The following is a 26,311-nucleotide window of genomic DNA, read 5'->3' as shown; positions in this document are numbered from 1 at the left end:
CCGCAGCTCATAGGCTGGCGCGGTGGCACGTGACTCGGGCGCCTTGGTCTCCGCGCGCCGGAGCCCCGAGACTCCCGGCTGTGTTCCCCCTCTTTCGGGCTCGTGACAACGAAGCGTCCACGGTTTGTGGTGGTGGCGGCGGCGACTGTGCGGGCCGGCCGAACGCAGACGAGAACCGGCCTCGCGGCCCGCGGGGCCCCTGAGCGCTGCACCCAGCTCACCTCCCCCTCCGCGGCGCTTCCGTTACAGCCGTTAGTCGGGCGCGGGCCCCGGGCCGTTCCCGAGCCCTGAGCACCCGCCGGCCCCCATCGCTGTCTTCGGGAGCTGCCCTGACGGACCTCGGCGCGGCCTGGAAGCCAGTTTCTGCCGGAGCTCGGGATCCCGCGCTCGGTGGGCTCCGCTCGGCCGCAGCCCGGGAGGGCCCGCTACCTCGGGGTCCGCGCTCCGGATCCGGGACGCCTCGCTGGCCGCTCCCGCCACGGGCTTCTGAGAAGCACCTTCCTTGCTCGACGGCCGGCTCCCCAGAGCAGCGTCCGAGCCTCGGATCGGCGCCGCCAGCCCTGCCGGGGCGCTCGGTGGCCGCCCCCCTCGGCGCCGCCCGACTTGCTCCTCGGACGTGGAGTTGGCATTTCTCCGCTTCCTCCCCAGCGGGCGCGGCCGACGAGCTCTTCTCCCCCCCCCAACCCCGGGGCGGGGACCCCCCCACCCCCCGCCATGGGCCGCCCGCCCGCCCGCAGGCAGGGCTCGGCTGCCGGCCGCTAACCGCACGGCTACCCGGGGTCCCGGTCGGCCCGACCGGCAATGAAGACCGCCGCGGGGAGACGTGTGCAGTCCGCGACGGCGCTGGGGACAAAGGTGCGTGTCGGGGTCTGGGCTCCCGGGTTAGCCCGGTGGTAGTTTTGACACTTTGAAAGAAGTTGTGACAGCCAGGAGGCTGACGTCAGCGCTCGCCGCCGTGGGGCGAGCGAGCGAGCGAGCGGGGCCGGCGCCCAAACTTTTGTAGACCAGGTAGAAGAAGCCGGGCGTCCTGCCAGAGGCCCCGTTCCCAGGTAGGGACTCCCGAGGGTCCAATTCCTCCGTGTAGTCTTAGCGCAGAGGTAACCTGGCTTTCCTTGAGTCACCTCTGTCTTGGGAGGCTGGGAGGGCTACACGCCCTTCCTCCCCCTGCCCTCCCCCCACTCCCGCCCCCCAGGCGTTGGCTTGGCCGAGGTTCTGGTGGTTCCTGTAGCCTGGCTTTTTGCTTTGGGGAAACAGCTTCCTTAAGGTCTGTGAATTCGTCGTAGGTCTACGTTTAAAGACAGACTCACGGACTAAAACTACTTAAGAGTCTGGGAAATCATTTAATAAAGTTCCACACATGTTCCTAATTTAGAACTTCTAGGGGTTTTTTGGTGTTTTGTTTTTAGGAATTTAAGCATACTGTGATGATTTGGTGTTTAAAAAAGAAAAGTAAAACGTGAAGGGTAGCATCGCCCTTGATCTAGACGCATTCTCACTAAAAGTCAGGTAGTTGACAAAAGGATGCCTTGGCGATTGTAGCCAATGCAATAAGACAAGAAACAGAAATCACCATGGCCGGGCGCAGGTGGCTCACGCCTGTAATCCTAGCTACTCATGAGGCTGAGCTCTGAGGATCACAGTTCAAAGCCAGCCCAGGCAGGAAAGTCTGTGAGACTCTTATTTCCAATAAACCACTCAGAAAACCCGAAATAGTACTGTGGCTCAAGTGGTAGAGTGCTAACCTTGAGCTGAAGAGCTCAGAGACAGCGCCCAGGCCCAGAGTACAAGCCCTACGACCGACAAAAAAAATTAAAAAAAAAAATCACTATGATTTTTCCAGAAAAGGAAAGACTGTGGATGAAAGTACTGTGGTTTGGGAAAAAAGGAGTAAAACCCCAAGAATTCGGTGAAAGGGTTAATTACAAAATTAGCATATAGCAGAAGTGAGTTCATTTTTTTCTGTTTTATCAATAACTAGTTAGAAAGTGAGTGATTAAAAAAAATAGATGTCTCTACAGCAGCATACATACATAGGCCATGCATTGATGGCTCCCACTAACCCTACCCAGTAGGGTGAGATCTGAGGATCATAGTTCAAAGCCAGCTTAGGCTTGAGACTCATCTCCAGTTAGCCAACAGAAAACCCAAAGTGGTGTGGTGGCTCAAAGTGGTAGAGCACTATCCTTGGGCAAAAAGAGTAAGAGGACTATTTCTCTGTAGAACACTGAGAATAATACTAACTTCTTAAAGTTTAATCTAAAACCTTAGCTATTTTGAACACGTTTTATTCACAAATTTACAAATTTAAGACTTTGTTAAAAAATCCTAATTTGACAAATGTTTAACATTGGCCCCATTATAACATTAAATTTCTCTAAGCAATTGACTCAGTTTTTTAAATTCGCTGAACTATTTCAACTTTACTTCAGATTTTGGAGGAGGTCAACTGATAAACATAACCTATCGTCTGTTAACATTCAGAAGGGGTTTAGAATCATAATGTGTTGTTATTCTAATACCTGGAACATTTAAGAGAATGATACATTAGAAAAGCACATGTTATGCTTTTAATTTGCAATGCTTAAGAAAATATAATTAGGCTGGAGATACAGCATTTGCATATAATGAACAGTCTAGACATGCCAACTGTTCAAAAATGAAGAATAATAAAGATAAGCATATTAAGATATGCCAAAAGTTTTCAAACTAGCAGGGAAACAGTGGTTCATACCTGTAATCCTAGTTACTCAGGAAGCTGAGATCTAAGGATTGGAGTTTGAAGCCAGCCCAGGCAGTTAAGTCTGACAGATTCTTATTTCCAGTTAACCAGCAAAAAGCCAGGACTTGAAATATGGCTCAAGTGGTAGAGGGCCAGCCTTGAGTGAAAAAGCCAAGCAAGAGTATGAGGCCCTGAGTTCAAGCCCTGGCACCAAAAAAACCCAAACAAACAAACAAACTTTCCAAAATAGTGCAACACTGGCTAAAGAGTCTTTTTAGATGAATATCTCAGAAGGCTTTCCAAAATGAACCTTAGTTCTGAGGCATTACTCTATACTACATGCCAAATCAGCAGGGAATGGAAGTTATTTAATGATTGGTGCTGGGGCAAAACCAAGTTAGAGCTTACGTTCTTATTGGAAAAGGGTGTTCTATGTGTAAGAGAAATGGGAAAGGTTATACATGAAGAGTATGGTTTTCATTGGGTAATTGTTGGCTTATCACCTGAATGTGGAATTTGCAGTGATTCTCATACAGTTAAGAAACTAATTTAATATACAGAATGAATTACCTAACCAGAAAGGCAATGAATGGTAGCTAAAATAAGTTTAACAATGGATTTTTGACAATGAAATTTATTTAAACCGTATAATTGAACAGGAAATGTTTATTTTTATCATCTTGATTTGACCTGGTCCTTCTTTTCAATATCAACAGAAGCCATGCAGTGACATCTGCTAAGACTTGTTTGGTAGCCATGTCGGAGCCCCACAGGGTCCAGTTCACCTCTCTCCCAGGTTCTCTGAATCCTGCATTTTTGAAGAAGTCTCGAAAAGAGGAAGTTGGGGGAGCAGAACAGCATCAGGACTGTGAGCCAGCTGCAGCAGCTGTTCGGATTACACTCACCCTCTTTGAGCCAGATCACAAACGCTGCCCAGAGTTCTTCTACCCTGAGCTGGTGAAGAATATACGTGGAAAGGTGAAAGGCCTTCAGCCCGGAGACAAGGTACTCTTGAATGTCCACAATCGCACTGCAGACGTAACATGAAGGGGTCAGCATGTGCATGTGGGCCTTCCGAGCAGAGAAGTAAGTCTAGAGAGGCCCAGGCTGCCCAAGATCCCTCACCACAGCAAGCACAAGGCCAGCCGGTCCTGCCACTGGACATGAAGGGAGAGCATTCTTTCTAGAATCACTCTCCCACTTACACTAGAGAGAAGTGTACAGTGTTACAGCCAAGGCAGTTTGAGTCTGGCTAATAAAATAAGTGAAAGAAACTGCATTTTTGTCATGCTGAAGTTGTAAATGAGACTCTTGATTGTTGAAGTGCTAGGGCATTGCTGGGCATTTTCCTTTTCAAGGGCATTTCCCTCTGACTAGCAGAAGGACAGACAAGAAGGGACTTACTGCCCATCTCTTGGAAATAATTTTTAGTACTTTTCTTTCTCTATGGGTGGAAACTTGCTTCTGCCTCCCTCTGTCCCCCCATTCACTTGTAACTTTTCAGTTTGGTTTCTTAAATGATTTCCTTGGCAGATTTGTTTTGCCAACCACTAAGAAGTTCATATTAAATCCAGTAGTGCTAAGTACTGGTGGGATTTCTTAATAATCTCAACCAGTCAAGTTATATGTGGTCATTGTAGAAAAATTAGAGGATACAGATTAACACAAGCTTTTAAGTCACCTATTTATATTACGTACTGAAATGGTACATATATGATAGTCCTTATGATAGACAATATAACCACTTGTTTTTTGAAAGGCAGTAGTTCTAGAGTCTGTTTGTTTTTGTTGTTTTTTTTTTTGATCCGGTCGTGGAGCCTGAACGCTGGGCCTGGGCGCTGTCCCTCAGCTCTTCAGCTCAAGTCGAGTGCTCTACCACTTGAGCCACGGTGCCACTTCTGGCTTTTTTTCTTTTTTCTTACGTGGTGCTGAGGAATCGAACCCAGGGCCTCAGGCATGCAAGGCAAGCGCTCTACCACTGAGCCACCTCCCCAGCCCTAGAGTCTGAACTTAAGGTTTCAGACTTGCTAGACAGGTACTCTACTATGGGAGGGTCTTCAGCTCTTTTTGGTGTAGTTATTTTGAGGTAGCATTTTGCCCTTTGTCTGGGCTGGCTTGGCCCATGGTCCTATTTATGCTTCTTGTGTAGTTTGGGATGTCAGATACACACTACTGCACCTAACTTTTTCTGTTGTGAATGGTGGGGGTCTCATGAATTTTTTTTGCCTAGGCTGGCCTCAAACACAGTCCTACTGACCTCAGCCTTCTGAGTAGCTAGGATTATAGTTGAGAGCCAGTGTAGCTGGCTTTATTTTAAAGATGGTGGATTTCAGTTCTCAATTATGGGAGGGTAGAATAAAAGAGGGTTTTGTGTGTCTATGTGGTACTGTGCATGGCAGCCACTCTACCATTTGAACCATGCATATATTCCTTTTTTCTTTGCTTATTTTTGAGATAGGGTCCTATTTTTTGCCAAGGCTGGCCTGGGCCACAGTCTTCCTATTTTTTATTTTTTTTGGAGGGATATGTGCATGTATGCAGGGACTGGGGTTTGGACTCAAGGCCTCACATTCGTCCTTTTTTCCCTTCAAAGCTGATGTTCTACCACTTGGGTCACACCTTCACTGCCAGCTTTTTGCTGGAGATAAGAGTCTCAGATTTATTTTCCCAGCTGGGCAAATAAATTGAACTGCGATCCTTAGATCCCACCCTTCTGAGTAGTTAGGATTACAACTGTGAGCCATCAGTGCCCAATCCACAGTTGCCTACATATGCTTCCTGTGTAGCTGGGGTGACAGGTACACATAACCATGCACGATTTTTATTAGGTGAGATTGGGTCTCTTGCACATTTTGGCCCCAGCTCTCCTGCAGTCTATCTCATGAGCTACTATGCCCTGCTTTTTCTTTTTCTTTGCTTCCCCCCTCCCCGCCCCCCTGCACCTCCCACTCCCACCCCCGGTCCTGAACTGTAGGCCTGGGCACTGTCCCTGGGTTTCTTTTGCTCTGTAGCCCAGGCTGGCCTATATTTCCCAGTCCTTCTGTCTCAACTTCCTAAGTTCTGGGATTATGCCTGGCCCAGGAGTGTTTTGTTTTCAAACAAGCATCCAGTCATTATAGGTTTTGGTATACTTTGAAATCTTTTGCACAGCTTATGAAATATGCTTTTATTATTAGTCTTATAAAAGGCTCTTATTGACAGATGCAGGTGGCTCACTCTTTTTTTTTCTTTTTTTTTTATTGTGAGACTATCGTACAGAGGAGTTAGTTACATGGGCAGTGGCTCACTCTTATAAGAGATCTAAGATCTAAGAGATCTAAGGATTGTGGTTTGAAGCCAGCTGGGACAAAAAAGTCCCTGAGACAGTTTTCTCCAGTTAACCACCAAAAAACTGCAATTAGGGCCTTAACTCAAGTGGTAGAGCACCAGTCTTCAGTGAAAAAAAAAAAGTAAGCACACAGGCCCCGAGTTCAAGTCCTAGTACTGGCACATATGCGTGCGCGCGCATGCGCGCGCGCGCACACACACACACACACACAGTCTTAAGATTCTTTGTACAAGAAGCTTAAAGTCTAACTGGAAAATTTACTTGAGCAAGAATAAGATTATATAATAATAACAAGCTTTGGGATCCTAAGTACTTCATGAAAATATTTGGAAGTATTGAGATTAGAGGACAAGAGAGGAGGATGGGCCATTGAAGTTCAGTTTCCAAGAATAGGAATTCTATGAACCTGGGTTTGACTTTGACAAATGCAATTAAGACCAGTTTTCTAAACAGGAAGGCAGAACATTTGTCAAGAACTTGTAGAACATTTACCTCTGAGCCACTAACGATGTTATAAGTCAGGCTGTGGATCCCTTCTTCGAATGTTCTCAAGTGCATGAGGAGATTATTGAGTTAGTAACAAACATAGAACACAGATCTGTAGACATTGAGCATCCCACCTTTTATTTTCTATTTATTTATTTTTGCCAGTCATGGGGCCTGAACTCTGGGCCTGGGCGCTGTCCCTCAGCTCTTCATCTCAAGGCTAGCGCTCTACCACTTGAGCCATAGCATCACTTCCAGCTTTTTTTTTTCTGCTTATGTGGTGCTGAGGAATCGAACCCAGGGCCTCAGGCATGCAAGGCAAGCACTCTACCACTGAGCTACCTTCCCAATCACTCACCTTTTATTTTCTGTGAAGGCCCATAGCTTCTAGTGCTGTGATAGTCTATTATAGGCATTTGACCAAGTTTTGTTGAATTTTATGAATTGGAATTTTACTTTTAAACAATTAAGATAAATCTTTTTTGTTTTTGTCTTTTCTTTTTTGGTACTGGGGATCGAACCCAGGACGTTGCACTTGCTAGGCAAGTGCTTTGCTACTGAACTACATCCCAGCCCAGATAAATCTTTTTTTAAAAATGGCTTTTATTATGGACTTTGTAGGTGCCGAGTTGTCGGTGAGTGTTCTGTGAGCAGGGCTATGGAACTTTTCTAGTGTGGGTTATACTGGGGTGTGAACCCCAAACCTTCTGTTTGCTATGCAGGTGCTGTATGGCTTGAGCTGTTTTCCCATCTATTAATTTATTTATCTACTTATTTATTTATGTTACTTTTAGTTTTTAGTTATTTTTTAAATATATTTTTATTGTAAAGATACTGTACAGAGGGGTTATCATTACATGAGCAAGGTAATGAGTCCATTTCCTAGCATTGTTACCCCCTCCTTTGTTTTTCCCCTACCATCCCTTTCCTCCCCAGCATCCCCTCCCCCCCTTTAATTATTTTTTTAAAGTAGGATCTTATTGTACCTGGGCTGCCATGGGCTATAATTCTCTTACCTGTACCTCCCTCCTCAGTCACATGCTACTACTACTACTACTATTATTTGTTAAGATAGGTAGGGTGGGGTAGGAGGGTCTCACTGGCTTTTTCTAGACTAGGCATTATACTTCAGTTCTCCTGATCTCCACCTCTTGAGTAGCTGGGATTAAAGGCTTTAGCCATCATGCCTGGTCTAGGATTATGATAACCTTTTGTGACTTAATTTTTATGAAACTATCTTTTTACAGAAAAAAGATCTCTCAGATCCTTTCAATGATGAAGAAAAGGAAAGGCACAAAGTGGAAGCTCTGGCACGGAAATTTGAAGAAAAATACGTAAGATTTTTCTCTAGGGCAACAATACAACTTCATTAGGTGGGAGAAGTCTCCAGACATTTACATATGCCTCTGGTGGATTATCATGTAATCAACTCTGGTTTGGAAAGAAGCATAGTTCTCAGAGAAAACAGCATGCAGTTGTTTGAATATGTTAAGGTACCACAATCTTGCATGGCAGGGGCAAGTAAGGTAAAGGGGCAAATGAACTGGGCCTGCAACCAGCTTTAAAGGAATTGTTTGGTATAAAGCATAAGAAGGCAATTTATTCTGCTGCCATTTTATGCAAATACAAATCTGGCCTATTTTCAAAGGTCTTGAGGGAAGGAGGTTTTGGGGTGTATATGTAACTGTGTGATTGGTCCAGTGTTTTACAGCATTTAACCAATAGCTGAGTAGCTTGCTCAATACAACATTTAATTCTGTGTCTTATCAAGAAGCAACTGACTCCTGTTTTCAAATTTCAGGGTGGAAAGAAACGTAGAAAAGACAGAATACAGGATTTGATTGATATGGGGTATGGTTACGATGAATCGGATTCCTTCATCGACAACTCTGAAGCGGTGAGTACTTAATGAAAATTCCCTATCAGAACTACTGCACCTGGTTCCTGTGAACAGAGGCCGGGACATGGGAGAGAGGGGGGACAAGGCAGCTTGTCTTCCCAGCATGAGCAGCAGTTTGACAGAGGTCAACTCTGTCTGCCTTGTCGTTGGCACATCTCTGATTGGTGGGAGGATTTCCTAATAAATACACGTTCTAAAGAGTGACAGAGCCATAATCATATCTTTTTATCTTCTTTCTTTGCCGAGCCCGAGGCCTGAACTGTGTCCTGGGTGCTGTCCTTGAGCCTCTTTGTGCTCAAGGCTGATGTTTTACTACTTGAGCCACAACACCACTTCCATCTTTTTCTGAGTAGTTTATTGGAGATAAGAGTCTTCTCATGGACTTTACTGCCTGGACTGGCTTTGAACTGTAATCTTCAGATCTCAGCCTCCTGAGTGGCTAGAATTATAGGCGCTCAGCAGTCACATCTTTTGAGAAGCACTTGGTATCTTTGGACCATAGAATCAGAGCTGATGTTTTTGTTTTCACCCTTCAGTATGATGAGCTCGTTCCCGCTTCTTTGACCACCAAGTATGGAGGATTTTACATTAACTCCGGAACCCTGCAGTTTAGACAAGCATCAGAATCCGAGGATGACTTTATTAAAGAAAAGAAGAAAAAATCCCCAAAGGTTAGATAATGCTTGCTCTTGGATTTCAGAAATGCTCCTTTTGGTGTGACCCTCTGAGGTCAGTAGGTGACTCTTGAGACTGTGTCACTTCTTGGAATGGCTCAAGAAACTAGTGGAAAAGCAGAACTGTGCCAAGGTGATATGATAATGGGTGCTGGTCAGCCTTCAATGTGTCCACGTCATAGGACACCCCAGCAGCGCAGCAGGGTTCTGTCTTGAGGTGGTCTCAAACTGGGGAGGAGAGCTGCCAGGGCGTGTGTCTTACCCTTGCTGGCCCTCTGTAGACATGGAGAGCTGTGACCCACTGAGAACCAGGTAGCCCTAGGTTGAGCCTACTTAACACTACCTGTAGTTTAACATGAGAGGTAGAGCCCTCATCCAGTCCATCCAAAAGAGCAAGGTTCCAGGTTCAGAGTGGCCACCGTGGTCTCCATCCCTGGGTGTTTCCAGGAAGACACTGTTGGTGGGAATGCTGTGGGTTTGTGGTCTAGGCAGAGCTCGGAGAAGCTTTTTGTTCATGGATGTGAGCCAGGTCTCAGGAGGTGCCCTGGGCGGGGCAAGGCCAGTGCGTGTGGTGCACTTGCTCCCTGACTCAGGGAGCCGCGTAACTGTGCCTTGTCTTTAATTCTCAGAAGCGGAAGTTGAAGGAAGGTGGTGAGAAGATAAAGAAGAAGAAAAAAGATGACACTTATGACAAGGAGAAGAAATCGAAAAAGTCCAAGTTTTCCAAAGCCGGGTGAGAGGCAGCAGCTTTTCGCTAGGATTAAGTCTGACCCGTGAGGGCAGGACACCCGGGAGCTGACTCGGCCTCCCCCCCAGCTTCAGAAGTACCAGCAGGGCCGGGCCCTCACACTCGCTCTCACCTCCCACAGGGCCTGATGGGCATAGGCCGCCGCTGTCATCTCTGTTCCCCTGTCAGTGTTGGCAGCTATTTCTGTCACTGTGACTGCCGATGTTCCTTGCTCTCTCAGGGGCTTCTCTGGCCCAGTTCTGCTTCTGTGTCTGTGTCTGCCCTTGTCTTCTGTGGTCATGCCTCCTCACTCAAGTCTCCCCCTAGCTGCCTCAAGTTGCTGCTGTTCTCTGCTGCTCCTGCTCTCTTCTTGAACACCTTGCTTGCCCTTTCCCTTTTTTGCAACCTTTTATTTCAGCCTGGCAGTGGTTCTTAAAAACTCATCGGATATTTAGCTTATGTGACACTGTATTGCTAACCTGTATTCACTCTCAAGCTTTGGTCCAGCAAGAACGATCTCCATATGCCAAGAGGAGGGAGGAGAGATAACAGGGTGGACTGACTGAGGCTCACCTGGAGACTTTGCCCTGGGAGCAGGGGTGAAGGCCTTTTGAGTAGCTTGTGGAGGGCCCTGTAGTCAGAGTAACGATTTCGCTCTTGCTTGCAGCTTCACAGCCCTCAATGCCAGTAAGGAGAAGAAGAAGAAGAAGTATTCTGGGGCGTTAAGTGTTAAAGAGATGCTGAAGAAATTTCAGAAGGAGAAGGAAGCTCAGAAAAAGAGGGAGGAGGAGCATAAGCCTGTAGCTGTATCTTCGTCAGAAGCTCACAGTCTGCGGGAACTGGAGAATGCCTCTGACCCGTTGCTCTCACTCTTTGGCTCCACTTCTGATAATGACTTGCTCCAAGCCGCCAGCGCCATGGACTCACTGACTGACTTGGACTTGGAGCATCTGCTCAGTGAGTCTCCAGAAGGAAGCCCCTTCCAAGATGTGGATGATGGAAGTGATTCCCTGGGGGTGGGGCTGGAGCAGGAATTCAGGCAGCCCTCCTCCCTTCCCGAAGGCCTGCCAGTGCCCCTGGAGAAGCGCGTTAAGGAGCTGGCTCAGGTATGGTGACACGGTCTGGCTGGGCTTTCCTGCGAGCACTTGGGGCAGCTTGGCTTTGGTTCTGCACTGCATGGAGCTTGATGCCCAGAGAAACTCTTAGTGAGTTGGCAGCGAAAGTACAAATTCTTTCCAGGCTCTCCTTTTGGCCTGAGTAAGGAAACAACTTTGATTTTTAGGCCTCTTTGGTTCTTTCGCTTTGGGAAAATGTATTTTTCTTGGGGCAATATTATTCTCTTTCTATTTTCTGCCTATCAGTTTCTTTCCCATTCGGTGTCGTTCCTTTTGGGCACTAGATAAACACTGATGTTGGCAGCAACACAGCTGAGGCAGAGTCATCTTAGCATTCTTGTGAAGATTTTGGGGGGCCACTGAAGTGTGAAAACATGGACGTGGCCATAGAGCGTGTATATTGGCTGCCCCTGGGTTTCTGTTGCTCCCTGTGCTGGGTGCGGTTAATGGTGATCACAGCGGTGCCCACATGGTGACAAACAGGAGCACTGAGCTTAGCAGCTGGAGTGCTGTCCAGGCCCGTCAGTAGGAGCAGCTGCCTCTGGTGTAGGGCACTGGGCTGCCTTCCTCTGTCCTGGCATTGATCCCTCGGCACCAAGAACCAGCAGTTCAGTGATCTAGTACTAACTAGGAGCTTAGTATACTTCGCTAGTTATGATACCATTACCTTTTAAAGAACAACTCATACACTATGATTTGTACTGCATCTCCAGTGGCATTTATACTCAAAAGCTGCAAGTTTTGAACCAATGATTCTCCTAGGCTTTTCAGAATCACTGTTAGGTCTAATAACATGTATGTTTCAGGACAGGGTAAAATGTCAACCACTGCTACAGATGATTTTCTCACTTTTAGAGGAAACTTGAGCACAGCATATAGAACAGATAAAACATACTATTCAATCTCTAGCTCATCCTTGTTAATTTATGTGCAGTGGTGAGCGTGAGTATTCATTTGAATGTAATGAATTTAAGTGAATTGTCCCATGTCAGGGATTCCTAATATAGTTTTATGGGATGTTGAGGTACAGAAGGAGTTGAGCCTGAATTTAGCATGCTTGGTCATACTTTCTGTATTTTCTCCCAGAGTTCATGTTTAAAAAAATTACCCCTTGTTCTTTCCAACCCTCTTATTTATAATCAAATTGTTTTATACCCTCTAAAAATCTTGTTAGTTATGTTAAGTACTATGATAGTAGTAGATAGAGAAAAGTCAAAGCAGAATTCTTGGGTATGTTGGCATTCGCCCATGTTGTGTTCTGTCTAGTGTGGTCACTTAACACTCTGTTTCATTTTCTGGGGAAAGACGGAGATGTGTGTAGCAGGAATGCAATACAGTACCACAGCCTGAATGACATTGAGCTATGTGTGAGAAGGCCTCTCTGGGTAGGTGTGCTATGAAAAGCTGCCCCTCCTGAGTGACTGCCTTTGCGTGTGACAGATGGCATTGACGATCCCTAGACAAGGTGGGCCAGGGTCCTAGTGGGGTGCTGACCACTGGAGAGGTCGATGTTCTGTGTTGAAGATAGTGTTTACGTGGGAAGTTGACACCAGCTGGCGCTGCTCCATGAAACTGGAAAGCAGCGTGGGGAACACCTCATCCCAGTAGTCCAAAGACATTTTTAGTTTACCTTTGTGTTCATGTTTCTATGCAGCTGTGGCTATAGTTGTGATTGTTTCCTTTTTTCTAAATAAATATTATTATAAATTCCTCACTATTTTTAATGGCTGCATTAACAAAAAGGCGGATTTTAGAAAATTACTTCATGCCACTTCAAGGTCGACCTCAGATGCTTTGTTCCTGCCAGGCCTCTGTACTGGGGGCCCCTGTGGCCCGTCCACAGGCACGTGACGCTCTGGACCTCCTGGCTCTGTTGAGAATGTGTTGGGAAAGGTCTTCTCAGGGAAGAATGCCTTGTACACCAAAAGTTGCATTTAATCCCCAAAGCCATGAGTAGATATTTGTACCTAAAAAGGAGTCTTGTCCTTGATCTTGAAATGGACATTGCTTGTTAAAATTAAACTTGATATATAGAAGTCTATCATCAGCCATGTTATGTATTTCTCACTCTCCTTAATTTTCTATAGAGGTCATATGTATCATGCACTCAGGGAGAGTGCTCAGGCCCTTTTTTGGTCGTTTGTGGGGTTTGAATTCAGGTCACTGTCTCTGAGCTTTGCCCAAGGCTAGCACTCTACCACTTGAAGCCACATCTCCACTTCCAGTTTTTACGTGGTTAATTGTAGGTAAGAGTCATTGACTTTCCTGCTCAGGCTGGTTTTGTACTGTGATCCTCAGACTTTTAGGCTCCTGAGTAGCTAGGATTACAGGTGTGAGCCATGGACACTTGGCTAATTCCAGTATCTTTAAAGCACAAAGTGTAATTCCAGATGCTTCTGAAGTGTGAGAAATTACACATGCTTGCCCCTCCCTTCTTCCTTTCCTCCTTGCCTCCTCTCCCTCTTCCTTGTCACACCTCTCATATGTGGCCACTGGGCCATCCTCTAGCCCAAGCAGCTTCAGGAGCTTGAGATGTGCGTATCTTCTGCAAGTTGATTGTGGTTGACTGGCATTAAGCTTTTCTTTCTTCAGTGTGCCTTCTTACAGTGATACCTGGCTATTTGTTGAATCACTCGTGCTGACATTTATTAAGGACCTTTTACACAATAGGCAGTTATTGACAAGTGTTCTTTGCTATGTGAATAGACAGTCGATTGAACAAAGGACTATAGGTTAATAGAAAGAAATACACTGTGCTATGATGTTTCCATGTCCCAGGTGAACAGCCAGATTTAAGGAGGCCAAAGAGAAGCTGTCCCTGTTGGGGGGCAGGGATTGTAGTACTAGACTGGAAAATTCACTCATGGCAGGCTTACCCCTGTAATCTAGCTACTCAGGGGGCTGAGCTAGGAGGATCCTGGTTCAGGGCCAGCTCAAGAAGGGAAGTCCATGTGAGTCTTATCTCCAATTAACCAGCAAAAACCCAGAAGTAGAGCTGTGGCTCAAGTGACAGAGCACCAGCTGTAAGCAAGAGCATAAAGTCCTGAGTTCAATCCCCATTATCAGCATCAAAAATTTTTTAAAAAGATCACTTCCTCCTAAACAGTCATCTTTTTCCCCCTGTTTGCCAACACTATTATATTTCAAGTCTGACTTCAGGAGTTTTATTTTGCCTAAAGCCTTCAGACAAGCAACTCTAGTTTATTAGGTCAGTGGTCTCAACCCTCTTTGCACATGAGAGACGCTTACAGAAGATCTCTGATGTCTGAACACTTTGAAAGAACACTCATTCCTGAGTGGTTTTATTTGTTTGTTTTTGCCAGTCCTGGGGCTTGAACTCTGGGCCTGGGCACTGTTTCTGAGCTTCTTTTGCTTTAAGGCTAGCACTCTGCCACTTGAGCCACAGCACCACTTTTGGCTTTTTCTGTGTATGTGGTACTGAGGAATGGAACCCATGGCTTCATGCATGCTAGGAAGCACTCTACCACTGAGCCACCTTCCCAGCCCCTCATTCCTGGGTCTTGTTCTCAGAGAGCCTGGTTTAATGGACCGGGTGGGGAACGTTGCCTCAGTAGCTTTCCATAAGCTGTGAGACCACAGACTGAGGCAGTTGGTGGACTCTGCTGCTGGGGACCAGTCAGGGCTCTCCAGAATGTTGGCTGAGCAGGAAGCTATGGGGTTCTAGCCGTCTGGATAGGAGTTTGTGCGATGCCCTAAGTAGATCATGAACTTTCCAAGGATGATAATGCTGAAGCTGCACATTGTTATTAGGAAGATAAAAAGCCTTTTAAGTCTTGTAGGTTTGTTGAAAGTTGTTCGTTGTTTTTCTGCTCTCCGTGAATGGAAGTCCCAGCTCATGGTACAGTGAATAGTTTGGACATAGGCTGGGCAGCCAATGCACCTGGCCTCTGCCTCAGGATGCTTGAGGGTCCTTGTGTAGCTTGATGTTGTGTGACTGCTACTGATGTCCTAGGGTTGCTCAGTCCACACATGCAGCCTGCTATGGGAACTGAGGAGAAGTCAGCATTTATCGACAGGTGCTCTTACGGCATCAGGATGCGTGGGCCTGCGGGTGAGCGGGAGGGACGCGTGGGGAAGGGCACTAACGGCTGTTACTGTCCGCTGTGAACCAGGCTGCCAGAGCTGCTGAGGGAGAGAGCAGACAGAAGTTCTTCACCCAGGATATGAATGGCATCCTGCTGGAGTGAGTATCACTACTTGTTTGCATCTGCTGTTCCCAGCCTGGGGGAGCAGAGTTGACTCTGTCCAGGAGGTTGTGTGGCGGCCTGGTGGACTCAAGCCTGCTCCGCCTTGGGGTGCTCATCAGAATCTCCTGCGTGTTCTCTTAGTCTCACTTCCCCCGCTGCCAGCACCTCACTCCTCCCATCACACTCCTCCCATAGACCGTCCCCCCAAGCCCTGCAGTACTACCTGGGAGTCTCAACTGGATTCCTCTGCCCAGTCCCCCTGCTTGTGTTATTTGTATAGCAGGAGTGTGTGGTTCATAGCTAGGTGCCTTGCATACAAAAGGCCAGTTGTCCAGACATAAGAATGTTTTTAACAAATGGTCTTGCCTTAGCCAGGATGGATTGGACACTTGGTCAGGTAACATGTGTTATGACCAAGGCAGCTAGGCTTAGAATAGAAGAGAGATTGATGTCATCAAGGAACCCACTTGGGAATGTCGAATAAGACAGCTCAGGCATTAAAGAGGGAGTTTCCTGCTTATCCAGCTGTGGAACCTGGAGGGGTAAGAATTTCCCTCATCTCCTAGTCATGTAGAACTGGGAACTGATGAAAAGAAACACTGTTGGGAAATAGTTCCTGCTGTCCTCAAGAAGTTTATGACTTTCCACTCTGAGACTTTTTTGGGAGGAAAGGGGTAGTCAGCTGTGGGACTTCATTCAACTCAGGACCTGGGCGCTGTCCCTGACTCTTTGCTCTATGCTAGTGCTCCCCATAGCTCCACTTCTGGTTTTCTGGTGGTTAATTGGAAATGAGTCTCACAGACTTTTCCTGCCTGAGCTGGCTTCAAAGTGCTATCCTCAGATCTCAGCCTCCTGAGTAGTTAGGATTACAGGCCTGGGTCACTGGCACTTTGGCTCACTTTGAAACTTTTATGTTTACATAAGATTTCCTACTCAGAGCCTTTTCTCTTAGCCTCTGTTTTTTGTTACTTGTGCCTGTGTGTGCACGCGCGCTCCTGTCCCAGGACGTGAAGTCAGAGCTTGGGCATGGTCTCTGAACTGGTTACTCTAGGCTAGTGCTCTACCACTTGAGCCACAGCTCCACTTCTAGCTTTTTGGTAATTTATTGGAGACAACAGTCACATGGACTGTCCTACCCCAAGCTGGCTTTGAACTGCGGTCCTCACATCTCAGCGTCCTGAGTAGCTAGGATATAAGTACAAGCCACCAGTGCCCATTGTAGGCTGTTTTTTTGTTTATTTATTTTTTTGTTAGTCATGGGGCTTCAACTCAGGGCCTGGGTGCTGTCCCTCAGCTCTTCACTTCAAGGCTAGCGCTCTACCACTTGAGCCACAGTGCCACTTCTGGTTTTTTTCTTTTTGCTTATGTGGTGCTAAGGAATCGAACCCAGGGCCTCATGCATGCAAGGCAAGCACTCTACCACTGAGCCACCTTCCCAGCCCATCCCTGAGCTTTTTTGCTCAAGGCTCAACCACTTTGAGCCACAGTGCAGGCCATTGACAACTCTCTTCTGTTCTTCAGCATAGAGGTGCAAACTCGGGAGCTGAGTAGCCAAACCCGTTCTGGGGTATATGCCTACCTTGCCTCGTTCCTGCCCTGCAGCAAGGATGCTCTGCTCAAACGTGCCCGCAAACTTCACCTCTGTGAGCAGGTGGGTAGCTTCATCTCCCAGCAGAGGGCTGTCTGCGTCCGCATAGGGGCCACCCCTGCTGCTGAGCCGCCTCCCTTTGATTACCCTTGGCTTGTGTCCTTGGGGTGAGAGTGATATGTGAGCCAGGCATTAAAGAGGGAGTTTTCTGCTTATCCAGCTGCGGAACCTGGAGGGGTAAGAATTTCCCTCATCTCCTAGTCATGTAGAACTGGGAACTGATGAAAAGAAACACTGTTGGGAAATAGTTCCTGCTTTCCTCAAGAAGTTTATGACTTCATTACTGTGTCCTGTGCTGTTCTCTGCAGGGCGGGCGTCTGAAGGAGCCTCTCCAGAAGCTCAAGGAAGCCATTGGCAGGGCAATGCCTGAGCAAGTGGCCAAGTACCAAGATGAATGCCAGGCTCACACGCAAGCCAAGGTGGCCAAGTACGTATCTTCAGCTCTTGCTCATCCTGACCCCCCTGGCCCGTCCCTTCTCCTCTCCTCACACTTTAGTGTTCCCTTTCACCCTGTGTGGGGAATGGAAAAGGGTGGATGGGAAGACCTCAGGGCTGATTTGCTTTTGTTCCCGCTGTAGGATGCTAGAAGAAGAGAAAGACAAGGAGCAGAGGGAACGGATTTGTTCTGATGAAGAAGAAGATGAAGAAAAGGGGGGCAGGAGGATAATGGGGCCCCGGAAGAAATTCCAGTGGAATGATGAAATCAGGTGCGCCCAGTTTGGAAGCTGGCCTCCTTGGAGGCCTTCTGGGGCCAGTGCCCGAGCATGTCCTTGTGTAGCCAGTGATGTTCATGGGGCTGCTGCAGGCAGCATGAGTAGCAAGTGTCTGACTTCCACCTACTCCTCAGGGAGCTGCTGTGCCAAGTGGTGAGGATCAAGCTGGAGAGCCATGATCTGGAGAGGAACAAGGCCCAGGCTTGGGAGGACTGTGTGAAGGCATTTCTGGATGCCGAGGTCAAGCCTCTGTGGCCTAAAGGCTGGATGCAGGCCAGGTGAGAGCCAGCGTGCTGAGGAGAGCAGGGCAGGCAGCCCGCCAGACAGCTCCCGTAAGGTCCAGCATGTAAAGCCGGACCAACGAGTCACTGTCGAGCTGACTCAAGTCAGATGTCACCTGAGTAAATGGGCAACATCCTGGGAGCTATGAGGGTCTCCTCGCCGCAGGGAAGTTTTCTCCTCCTCAATCTTTGTACTGCTTCAGTTTGAGATTGGCCATTCACTGTTCTCCTGTGTGTATTTTGCTGTTTCGGTGTCATGGCTCCTACCTGGGCCTGAGAGGTGGATATTACTCATGGTCCTGAGAAGTTTCATTTGCAAGTAGCAGGGCTGACGGCTTACTGGATCTCCGTGGCGGCCTTCTTTCCAGAAGTGACAGGTGTCATTTTCCACAACAATGACATACACAATAATGACCAGCTAGAACTGGTCTCCATTGAGCTGAAGCTTGATTTGTTTATGATTTGGACACATCAGACAGTCTTAGGATTTGCTCTTCTCTGCTTATAGGTTGGACTTGTACAAAAAAAATTTATGCTTGAGTTTGGAATGACACACTGTGGGCCACTCTGTTTTCTCCTTAGGCGGGCTGGGCATGGCAACCAAGAAAGTGCTGCTGCCTTAGAAGGTGGCTGCAGGAGGCCTGGCCAGGGCGCAGCCTTTTCTCAGTGAAGTTTCCATAGCCTCCTGGCTCTGGGGTGGCTGCTGGAGCCTCTTTAGACCCTCATAGCGTTGGGCTTACCACTTAAACAGGTTTAATTAGGAATAGCCACTGTGTACTGGGGCTTCCATGAAAGGTCTAGAAGCAGACTTGTGGTGTCCAGGGGCAGATGCAATGCCCAGAATTCTGTTCCTTTCAGGACTCTGTTTAAGGAGAGTCGACGAGGCCATGGACACTTGACGTCGATCTTGTGAGTGTGTCGGTGTTTGCACCTCGGGGGACACGTTTGTTTTTGTCTCCTTATGTGACTCTCTGCTGAACCTTTTCTGTGTTCATTCCTTTGAACAGGGCCAAGAAGAAAGTAATAGCCCCTTCTAAAATCAAGGTGAAGGTGAGTCAGCTGCTGGCCCCACACTAGCTTTCCTCTCCTCCTAGTAGAGCAGCTCACTGAGCCTGGGGAACAGCTATTCAAATGGCACTCGAACTTGCACCAAGGCAGAGGCCTGCACTGGGTACTTAACCCCCTAGCCTCGCTCAGTTCTCCACAACCTTGCCCCTGTGGTCCCACGGCTGGTCAGCTGTGAATCTGGGTCAGCCGGCCAAGGCCGGAGGGTGGGGGGGCTTGAAGCTGTGCGGGCCATGCCCCGTGGTAGTCCTCTTAGGAGGAGGCACTTCTGGCTAAGTGCAGGAAGTGCACAGATAGGAAAGCTACCTTAGAGGATGTGAGCCCCTCTCACAGAGGACATAGAGGACAGTGCCAGTTGCCAAGATTTTACCATTTCTTAGGCGTTGTGATTCCCTTAGCCCAAGCAAAAGAGACCTCAAGAATCAGAGTATAAGTCAGTCATTATTCTTGAGTCTCTACCCAACTTCTCCAGTGTCAGAGATACAGGGATGACGGGACAGATCCAGGGACCAAGATGGGCACTGAGAAAAGAAAGCTGGTTTTCGGCAGTTCTCAGGTTGGGCATGTATGCTTTCAGAAGCAGAGCAAAGCTCTCCTGTGGATGTGTTAGCAACAAAGCATGCGGGGGTAGATGCGGCCCTGGCCAGCCATGTCCCCTCCGGACAGCACTGAGAGGGAAGGCGGGCAGCACACCTGCCCTCGTCCACCCCATGCTTTGTCATCACACAGAAAGGCGCAGATCTTTGCAGCGCGAGTCATTCCTCGCAGTAGGCCAGTGCTGCCACCTTTGGACAGTTCTAAGCAGTATTTCTGCTCTCTTTAGGACTCATCCACTAAGCCTGATAAAAAAGTTTCCGTCCCATCAGCACAGATTGGCGGCTCTGCCGCTTTGCCCTCGGAACACCAGGGGGGAGGCCTGAGCATTGGGGCTGCTAGTAGAGAGCTCCCATTGCAGGTGTCTGGTGGCCTTGTTGACCCTGCTCCTGTCCATCTGGAGGACTCATTGGATGAAGACTTGGCTCGGAATCCCGCTGCCTCCGTGGAAGCTGCGGCCAAGGAGCTGGCCGTGCTCAGTGGCAGAGCATCTGGAGGCTCGGAGCTCACGCTGCCAGCGCCCTCCAGAGCGCCGGCAGACAGAGGCTCCGCTGCTCTGTGCATAGAAGAGAAAAGGAACTTCGTGAAGTCCAGCCCTTCCGCACCCTCCCCTGCCAGCACACTGCAGTCGCCGCTCAACTTTCTGGCTGAGCAGGCTCTAGCACTCGGGCAGTCCTCTCAGGAGAAAAAGCCAGAGAGTTCTGGCTACAAAGAGTTGTCCTGCCAGCCTCCGCTCAGCAAGGGCCTGCCTGACGCACACCAGGCCAAAGCCAAACACCACAGCCTGCCACGGACGTCTCATGGATCCCAGACGGCAGCTCCCGCGCCCGGCCCCCAGCTCAAAGTCTTTCACGCAGGCTCTCAGCCACAGAAAAGCTTCACTCCGCCAGCGCCATTTGTCAACAAGCTCCAGGGCCCCAAGGCCGCCTCCCCGCAGTGCCACCGCTCTCTGCTGCAGCTGGTGAAGACGGCGGCCAAAGGCCAGGGCTTCCACCCCCCCACACCGGCCTCGAGCGGCAGCGCTCATAAGAGCCCGGCCTCATCCTCCACTGCCCTGAGCCACGCAGTGAAACCGCACCCAGCCATGTCCGCAGGGCCGTCATACAAGAATAACCCCTTCTCCAGCTCTGTCTCCAAACACGGGGCGTCTTCTGGCAGTTCTTCCTCTGGAGCAGGGACCACGCAGAGCTCCGGATCCGGGGGCCTGCTCCCCGGCATGCAGTCCCCTTCCACAGGGCAGCCTGCCAACCGGCCCATCCCCGGCTCAGCAGTGAAGAAGCCGCCTGTGTCCCAGAAGCTGACCCTGGTGGCCCCTCCCGGTGGCCCAAACGGGGATTCCAGTGGTGGGACCCAGGGAGTGGCAAAGTTACTGACCTCGTCCCTGAAGCCCGCTGCGGTTAGTAGCGTGACATCGTCTACCTCCCTGCCAGTGAGTATCTCGGGGATCAGCCGAGAGTGAGTACGCTGGGCCTCCGTGGGCTAGGAGTGTGGTAAGGAACTGAAGGTCAGGGGGACAGTGAGCGCAGTGAAGAGAGGAGGACCAGGCTCCTGCTCAGTCTCATCAAGATAGCCTGACATCTCCTCTGGAGGTGAGTAGAGCCAAAACCCAGAGAGCACCAGGCTTGTAGGGGCTGCGAGGTGAGAACCTGCCCTCCATGGTCTCTTGACCTGTGCATTCCTCCGTGCCGAGGAAGTGCCATCTCACCTGTCCGGTGGCCCTGTGGAAGGAAGTGTTTTGCCCCGGGAGCACCGGTCTTCTGAGAGCAGAGCAGGCAGTCAGCTCTGATTGACTTTGGAGAACTCTGTAGGTCAAAGGTGGCTGACTTTGACAAGAGTCCAGCAGCTAATGCATACTGCCTAGGAGTAAAGAAGTTTGGGTCTGATACAGAAATCCCAGTATTCAGGAGACTTGAGGCAGAGTGATCAAGGTTCAAGGCCAGCGTGGGCAAAGTCAGCTTGGGACACTATCTGAAAAGCAAAGTGCAAGAGGTCTGGGAGCATGGCTCATATGGTAGAGCACCTGCCTAACAAGCATGAAGCCCTAAGTTCAGTCCTCAGTACCACAGAGAAAGAGTTTGGATGCCGATTGGGAGAATGGGCGAGGTGTTTTTTTGTTTTTGTTTGTTGTTTTTTCCAGACTATACACAGAACTGTAGACAGGTCTGGCTTAAGGGTCAGACCACCCTGTGAAGTATGCACATTTGTTTCCAGGTGTTTTTCCTGGAGGGGAATGTATTTGCTACATGTATTTCTATGATAAATACATACAGAAATGTGAGGCGTGTGTATATGTTCTTGATGTTTATAAACATGTAGACACACACGCTCACACTGCATCATGGATATGAAATACTGTTTTCTTCCTTCAAAAAGAAGGCATATTTAGTATCTACTCATCCTGGAACCATTCCAAGCCAGTTCTTACACACTGCCCTTATTCCCTTTTTGGGGGGTAGAGGTGGCGGTTGCTACAGGGTAGGAGGGTGCTTTCCCAGGGGCATTAGATGTGTGTGTCCCCATCTTGTATGTGATCAGGTGTGGTGTGAGTCGACCAGGGTTCTGACCGCTTGGCTCTTTCCTCCCCAGAAAGGAACAGGTGGGGCTGTGCTGCTGACCAGCTCCTCTCCCTTAAACCTGCTGTCTTCATCCTACAAGTCCAGCAGCCCCAAGTTGCCGGGGGCCATGAACTCTAGTTCACTGGGGATCATAACCCCCGTCCCATTCCCGGTGCACATGCTCTCCTTCAGTGCGGACTCCTCTGCCAAAGCAGGGGTCTCCAAAGATGCCATTGTCACCGGCCCAGCCCCTGGGACCTTCCACCACGGCCTCAGCCACAGTAAGTGCGGGTCTCCTGTCTCCTCCCTGTGTGGTGTGCCGTGGGTCCTGTGTGCGTGGCCACGGGGAGCTTCTTGGGGAGTCGCCACCTCTGGGTGTGGTCTTGGCCTAGCTGCTCGTTCTCTGGGCTCTGATCTTCGGAAGCTGCCTTTCCATCCCGTCTTCAATGTGTGTGTTTTGTTCTTCTCTCCCTCCTGTTTCTCTCAGGTCTTCTGGCTGGCTTGCATTCCAGCCCGCCCCACGCAGCGCCTCTCTCACACGCTGCTGTGTCCACCCATGTCCCGCAGAGTCTGCCAGGTAATCACCAGACGGGCAGCGTGCCACACGCTCTGTGCACCATTCCCTCCATCTTTTGGTGCTGCCTGCTGCTGGGGCTGTCAGTGTCTGCCTCACTGTTTTGTCCTTGTCTTGCTTTGTCCTTTGAGACTCAGGCTTCACAGTCTCTTGTACTTAAGAGTTTCCCTGGCACCTGCTTGGGAGAGCCACTGGGTCAGACGTGGCCTATACAGAAAGTTATGGGGCCTGAGCACTTGAGGCAGAGGTGCTTTGGCCTTTAGCATTACTTTTCCATTTTAGTTTAAAAGAAGGAAGGAAGGGAAGCTGGGTACTGGTGACTCATGCCTGTAATCCTATCTACTCAAAAGGCTAAGATCTGAAGACGTGGTTTGAAGCCTGCCCAGGCGGGAAAATCTGTGACTCTGATCTCCCAATTAACCACCTAAAAGTTGCAAATGGACCTGTGGCACAACTGGTAGAATGCTAGCCTGAGCACAGGAGCTCAGGGACAGCACCCCGGCCCGGAGTTCGAGCCCTAGGACCAGCACACAAAAGGAAGGGTACTAGCTCATGCCTGTAGCATGGCTCTTCTGTAAGCCAAAGGAGAGCACAAGGCCCTGAGTCCAAAATCAGAGTTGAGCTTAGTGAAGCCCTGTGGGTTTGGTGTGCAGCAAGATGAGCTTCCTGCCGGCCCGTTGCTCCTCATCTGCCCTAGTCTGCCGTGGGCCTCCGCACCCCAAACGGAGGCCCGAGCCTCTCTAATGAATGCAAGAAACCATCTCTGTGCAAGGATGGCTCACTGAGCTGCAGATGGAAATGCGGCTGCTTGGAGAGCAGTGGCAGGCGTGGGCTTCCCGTGGACGGTGCTGCCACGGGAGCTAAGGGGAGGGCCGCTGCAGAGCTTGCCTGGGCACGGGCTGTGCTGGGTGAATGAGAGACGGCCTGCCCCTGCCTGCTCTGAGGAACAGTCCTCGGAGAAACATCACCAAAACCAGAGTCTGGAAACAAAAGGAAAAGGTTGCTTTCTTGGTCTGTTTTTCTGTTTTTACTTGGGTAATTATCAGGCATTCAGAAGGGCTGCGGATGTGGCTCATCCATGGGAACGCATTTGTCTAGCATGAGCAAGACCCTGGGTTCTGTCTCCAGCACTGGAATGTAAAATGAAGCATTCAGACCTGTACTAAAACAGGTGTCCATGAGCAAGCTTTGTCTTCGCGCGCGCGCTGTGCACCGACTTCAGCTACAGGAGAGTGCCAGGGATGGCTCCCCGCAGTGACTCATGCTGCTTTGCTCTCCTCTCACCCCGTGACTCAGTCCATTAGTGCTTTCGTAACTCTCTCCCTCCAATGCCGGGGGTCTCCTGATGGCAGGAGAATGCTCGTAGCTTCACTGAGTTCCACGTGATCATCATCCTTGCCCCAGTGGTGGCCTGAGACGGAAGCGGCCCCGCTCAGACTGCAGGCTGCTGCTCCGCGGATGGAGTGTGCTGCCGGCTGTGCGTGTCAGTGCACTCAGCCGGAGGCAGGCGTTGGCTTAGGCCTGAGGACGTCTGCTGTCCGAATGTCCCCCTAGAGTTTTGGCTGTTCTGCTCTAAGGGAAGTGGGGCTCCTGAAAGACTCGTGTTCTGTTCTTGCTTACTCTTTTCCAGATGCCTCTCAGCTTCATGGGAAAGGACCTGGAGTCCCACGGAAATTGTGACAGCGTCAGATGACAGGCTCAGCTGATGCCTCTAGATGGAAGCCCAACACACAGGTCTCAGATGATGGACACCTGCCACACTCGTCCTGCCTGCTGGTTTTCCTCTGGAGCAGATGTGGCTTCCGAGTGGAGCTCCTTAGCACTTGTATGCGCCTCCCACTAAGCACTTAGCGCCCTGGTGCTCCGGGCCTCTGTGGCTGGGTGGCGATGGAGGGGCAGTTTGGCGCCTGGGGGAGGGGGTGCGAGGCTGTCGTAGGAAGCCCCTTGTTTATGAGCTCCACTGGCAAAGCAGTTGGCACAGCCGTTTTAGTTCTGTGGTGTCCTGACATTTGGTCCGAGAGCCTCACAGCACCTTACTGGTCAAAGGCTCATGGCCACAGGAGCATCTCGTCCTCAGGCTGTGTGCTCGGAAGGACAAGACCTGGGCCAGAGCCACACACGGGAGACCTTATCTCCTTGAAAAAATACTCCCGAACGTCCAGGGTGTGCTCACCAGGGGCCGGCTCTCCTCCGAACGTGACAGTGAAGGTCTCAGAGAAGACAGCTATGGGCTCAGTTTTCATCCTTACCATTGAACGCATTGGATAGAACGGGGCTGCCCTTCACACACCACATTACAGGAAGACATAATCCCAGTGCCTTTATGGTGGAGCAGAATTTGACAACACAGGTCCATTCAGCCCGAGTGGATCTGACTTGAAGACCTTTTTAAAAGATAACGTCTGTTTTGCAGTTTTATTTCATTGAGGTTTTATGGTTGCACAGCCTATAGCCTGTGTTGTCCTGACTCAAAGGTTGTCTGGGTCTGCAGATCCCAGGTCCCGGCTGAGCCAGGGCTTCCTGTTTTATTTTTCCAGAGTTGGTGCAGGTGGACTGCAGATCCCAAAGCCCTTTGTGTGAGGGCAGAAGGATTCTGAGTCACGGATAGACATTCCGGTTGTCTTTGTAGAAATCCTTCAGCAGAGCTGCAGGGCAGCCTCTGAAGCGTCTGCCAGGTAGAGCAGGCCTGGAAGCGCAGCGCTCTCCAGGCGGCGGGTTTGGTGTTGACTCAGAGGGTGCGCAGACTAGCGGGAGCGTGGGAGAGAGGCGAGGACAGTGACCGCCAAGTGCCCATCGCCAGGCTGGCCACGCTTCCCCCAGTAGCCATTTCACACAGGCGTCCTAAGTCTGTGCCACACGGTGGGTCTGGCTGGTCCAGCCAGGCAGTGTGAGACTGGAGAGCACTGGGCACCGCAGCAGCACGTGTGGGGACACATGGACGCGCTGACGCTCAGTCTCCCTCCCCTCCCCTCCCGGAAGCAAGACCTCTGTCAGCTGTTTGTCCTGGCCTCTGCCCTGACCCCTTTTGTAGAAGAACCAATCTGTTTCACATTGGGTCACGTGGATTCCTTAACCCTTTACTATATATATTTTTTGCAACTTGGATCTCCAGTTTGTTTACAGAATAGTCTTAGGTAGTAGCAAAAGAGCCAAAGAAGAGATTTGTATAGCCGAGCTCCAAGCCGAGCCGAGGCCATCAGCAAAGGCTCCTCTGCCCGAGACCACCGGGCCCTGCCCCCGTGGGTGCTCCCTCCTCTAGTGCCAGAGTGTGCAGCTGGAGCAGGATGCCCTCATCCTTAGGAATCTAGTGATGCCTCTTGCCTCAGGGAAATGTTTCTTTGATGGGGAGTTTGAGATTTCCTTTTCTTGTTTATGCTTTATTTGTGGTAACGAGCGAATGGGTGACGTGAACAGCCACAGCAAGGCAGGTCTGCCGGCAGCTGCAGCCGAGGCGGCCGACTCAGAGCACTTAGTGGGTGTGGCTGTGTCTTGGGTGTGAGAGGGGCTGTGGCTTTTGTGCAGCGACTATGTTGGTGTTAGGGGGTGGTATGGAAATTGTTAATCTTGTATAAAGCAATTCAATAAATTGTTTCAAGGTTTCCAAACACCTCTTCTCATTCTTTTCTTTCTGCCGTATTTATTTGCCAGTGAGTTTTCCTCCCCTAGGGGCTGAGAGCTGGAGGGGGTAGGGGAGCTGAGCCGAGGAGGAAGAAACACACTGGCC

The 26,311-nt window shown here is 49.6% G+C and overlaps 1 protein-coding gene across 5 annotated transcripts; it reads left to right on the top strand.

Annotated features, from left to right (window-relative positions):
* Positions 1–50: 50 nt before the first annotated feature.
* Ubn1 (ubinuclein 1) lies at positions 51–26,186 on the top strand. 5 transcript variants are annotated; one of them, XM_070003545.1, is made up of 18 exons: positions 51–855; positions 3,436–3,724; positions 7,781–7,867; positions 8,335–8,430; positions 8,970–9,104; positions 9,737–9,840; positions 10,502–10,940; positions 15,083–15,153; positions 16,679–16,808; positions 17,114–17,232; positions 17,384–17,512; positions 17,653–17,796; positions 18,658–18,708; positions 18,807–18,849; positions 19,820–20,887; positions 22,045–22,294; positions 22,501–22,590; positions 24,218–26,186. In XM_070003545.1, the coding sequence occupies exons 2-18, from the start codon at positions 3,476–3,478 to the stop codon at positions 24,265–24,267; spliced, it is 3,255 nt and encodes a 1,084-aa protein (XP_069859646.1). In that variant the 5' UTR covers positions 51–855; positions 3,436–3,475; the 3' UTR covers positions 24,268–26,186. The 5 variants fall into 5 exon arrangements, with proteins under 5 accessions (XP_069859646.1, XP_069859643.1, XP_069859647.1 ...); XM_070003542.1 differs by having other exon boundaries at positions 19,688–20,887; XM_070003546.1 differs by lacking the exon at positions 18,658–18,708.
* The last annotated feature ends 125 nt before the right edge of the window (positions 26,187–26,311 follow it).

Source organism: Dipodomys merriami, unplaced genomic scaffold (assembly GCF_024711535.1).
Source record: "Dipodomys merriami isolate MVZ:Mamm:240054 unplaced genomic scaffold, mDipMer1.0.p SCAF_60, whole genome shotgun sequence".
In the NCBI taxonomy this organism is placed as follows: domain Eukaryota; kingdom Metazoa; phylum Chordata; class Mammalia; order Rodentia; family Heteromyidae; genus Dipodomys; species Dipodomys merriami.
Note: the sequence above shows the minus strand (reverse complement) of the source record. Positions and strands in the feature narration are given on the sequence as shown.

Excerpts from the sequence above, each read along its gene's own strand:
- Ubn1 (XM_070003542.1), top strand. The coding sequence starts at position 3,476 with ATGTCGGAGCCCCACAGGGTCCAGTTCACCTCTCTCCCAGGTTCTCTG. Across the intron at positions 8,431-8,969 it reads TCATCGACAACTCTGAAGCG|TATGATGAGCTCGTTCCCGC; the intron begins GTGAGTACTTAA and ends TTCACCCTTCAG. Across the intron at positions 16,809-17,113 it reads AACTTCACCTCTGTGAGCAG|GGCGGGCGTCTGAAGGAGCC; the intron begins GTGGGTAGCTTC and ends TGTTCTCTGCAG.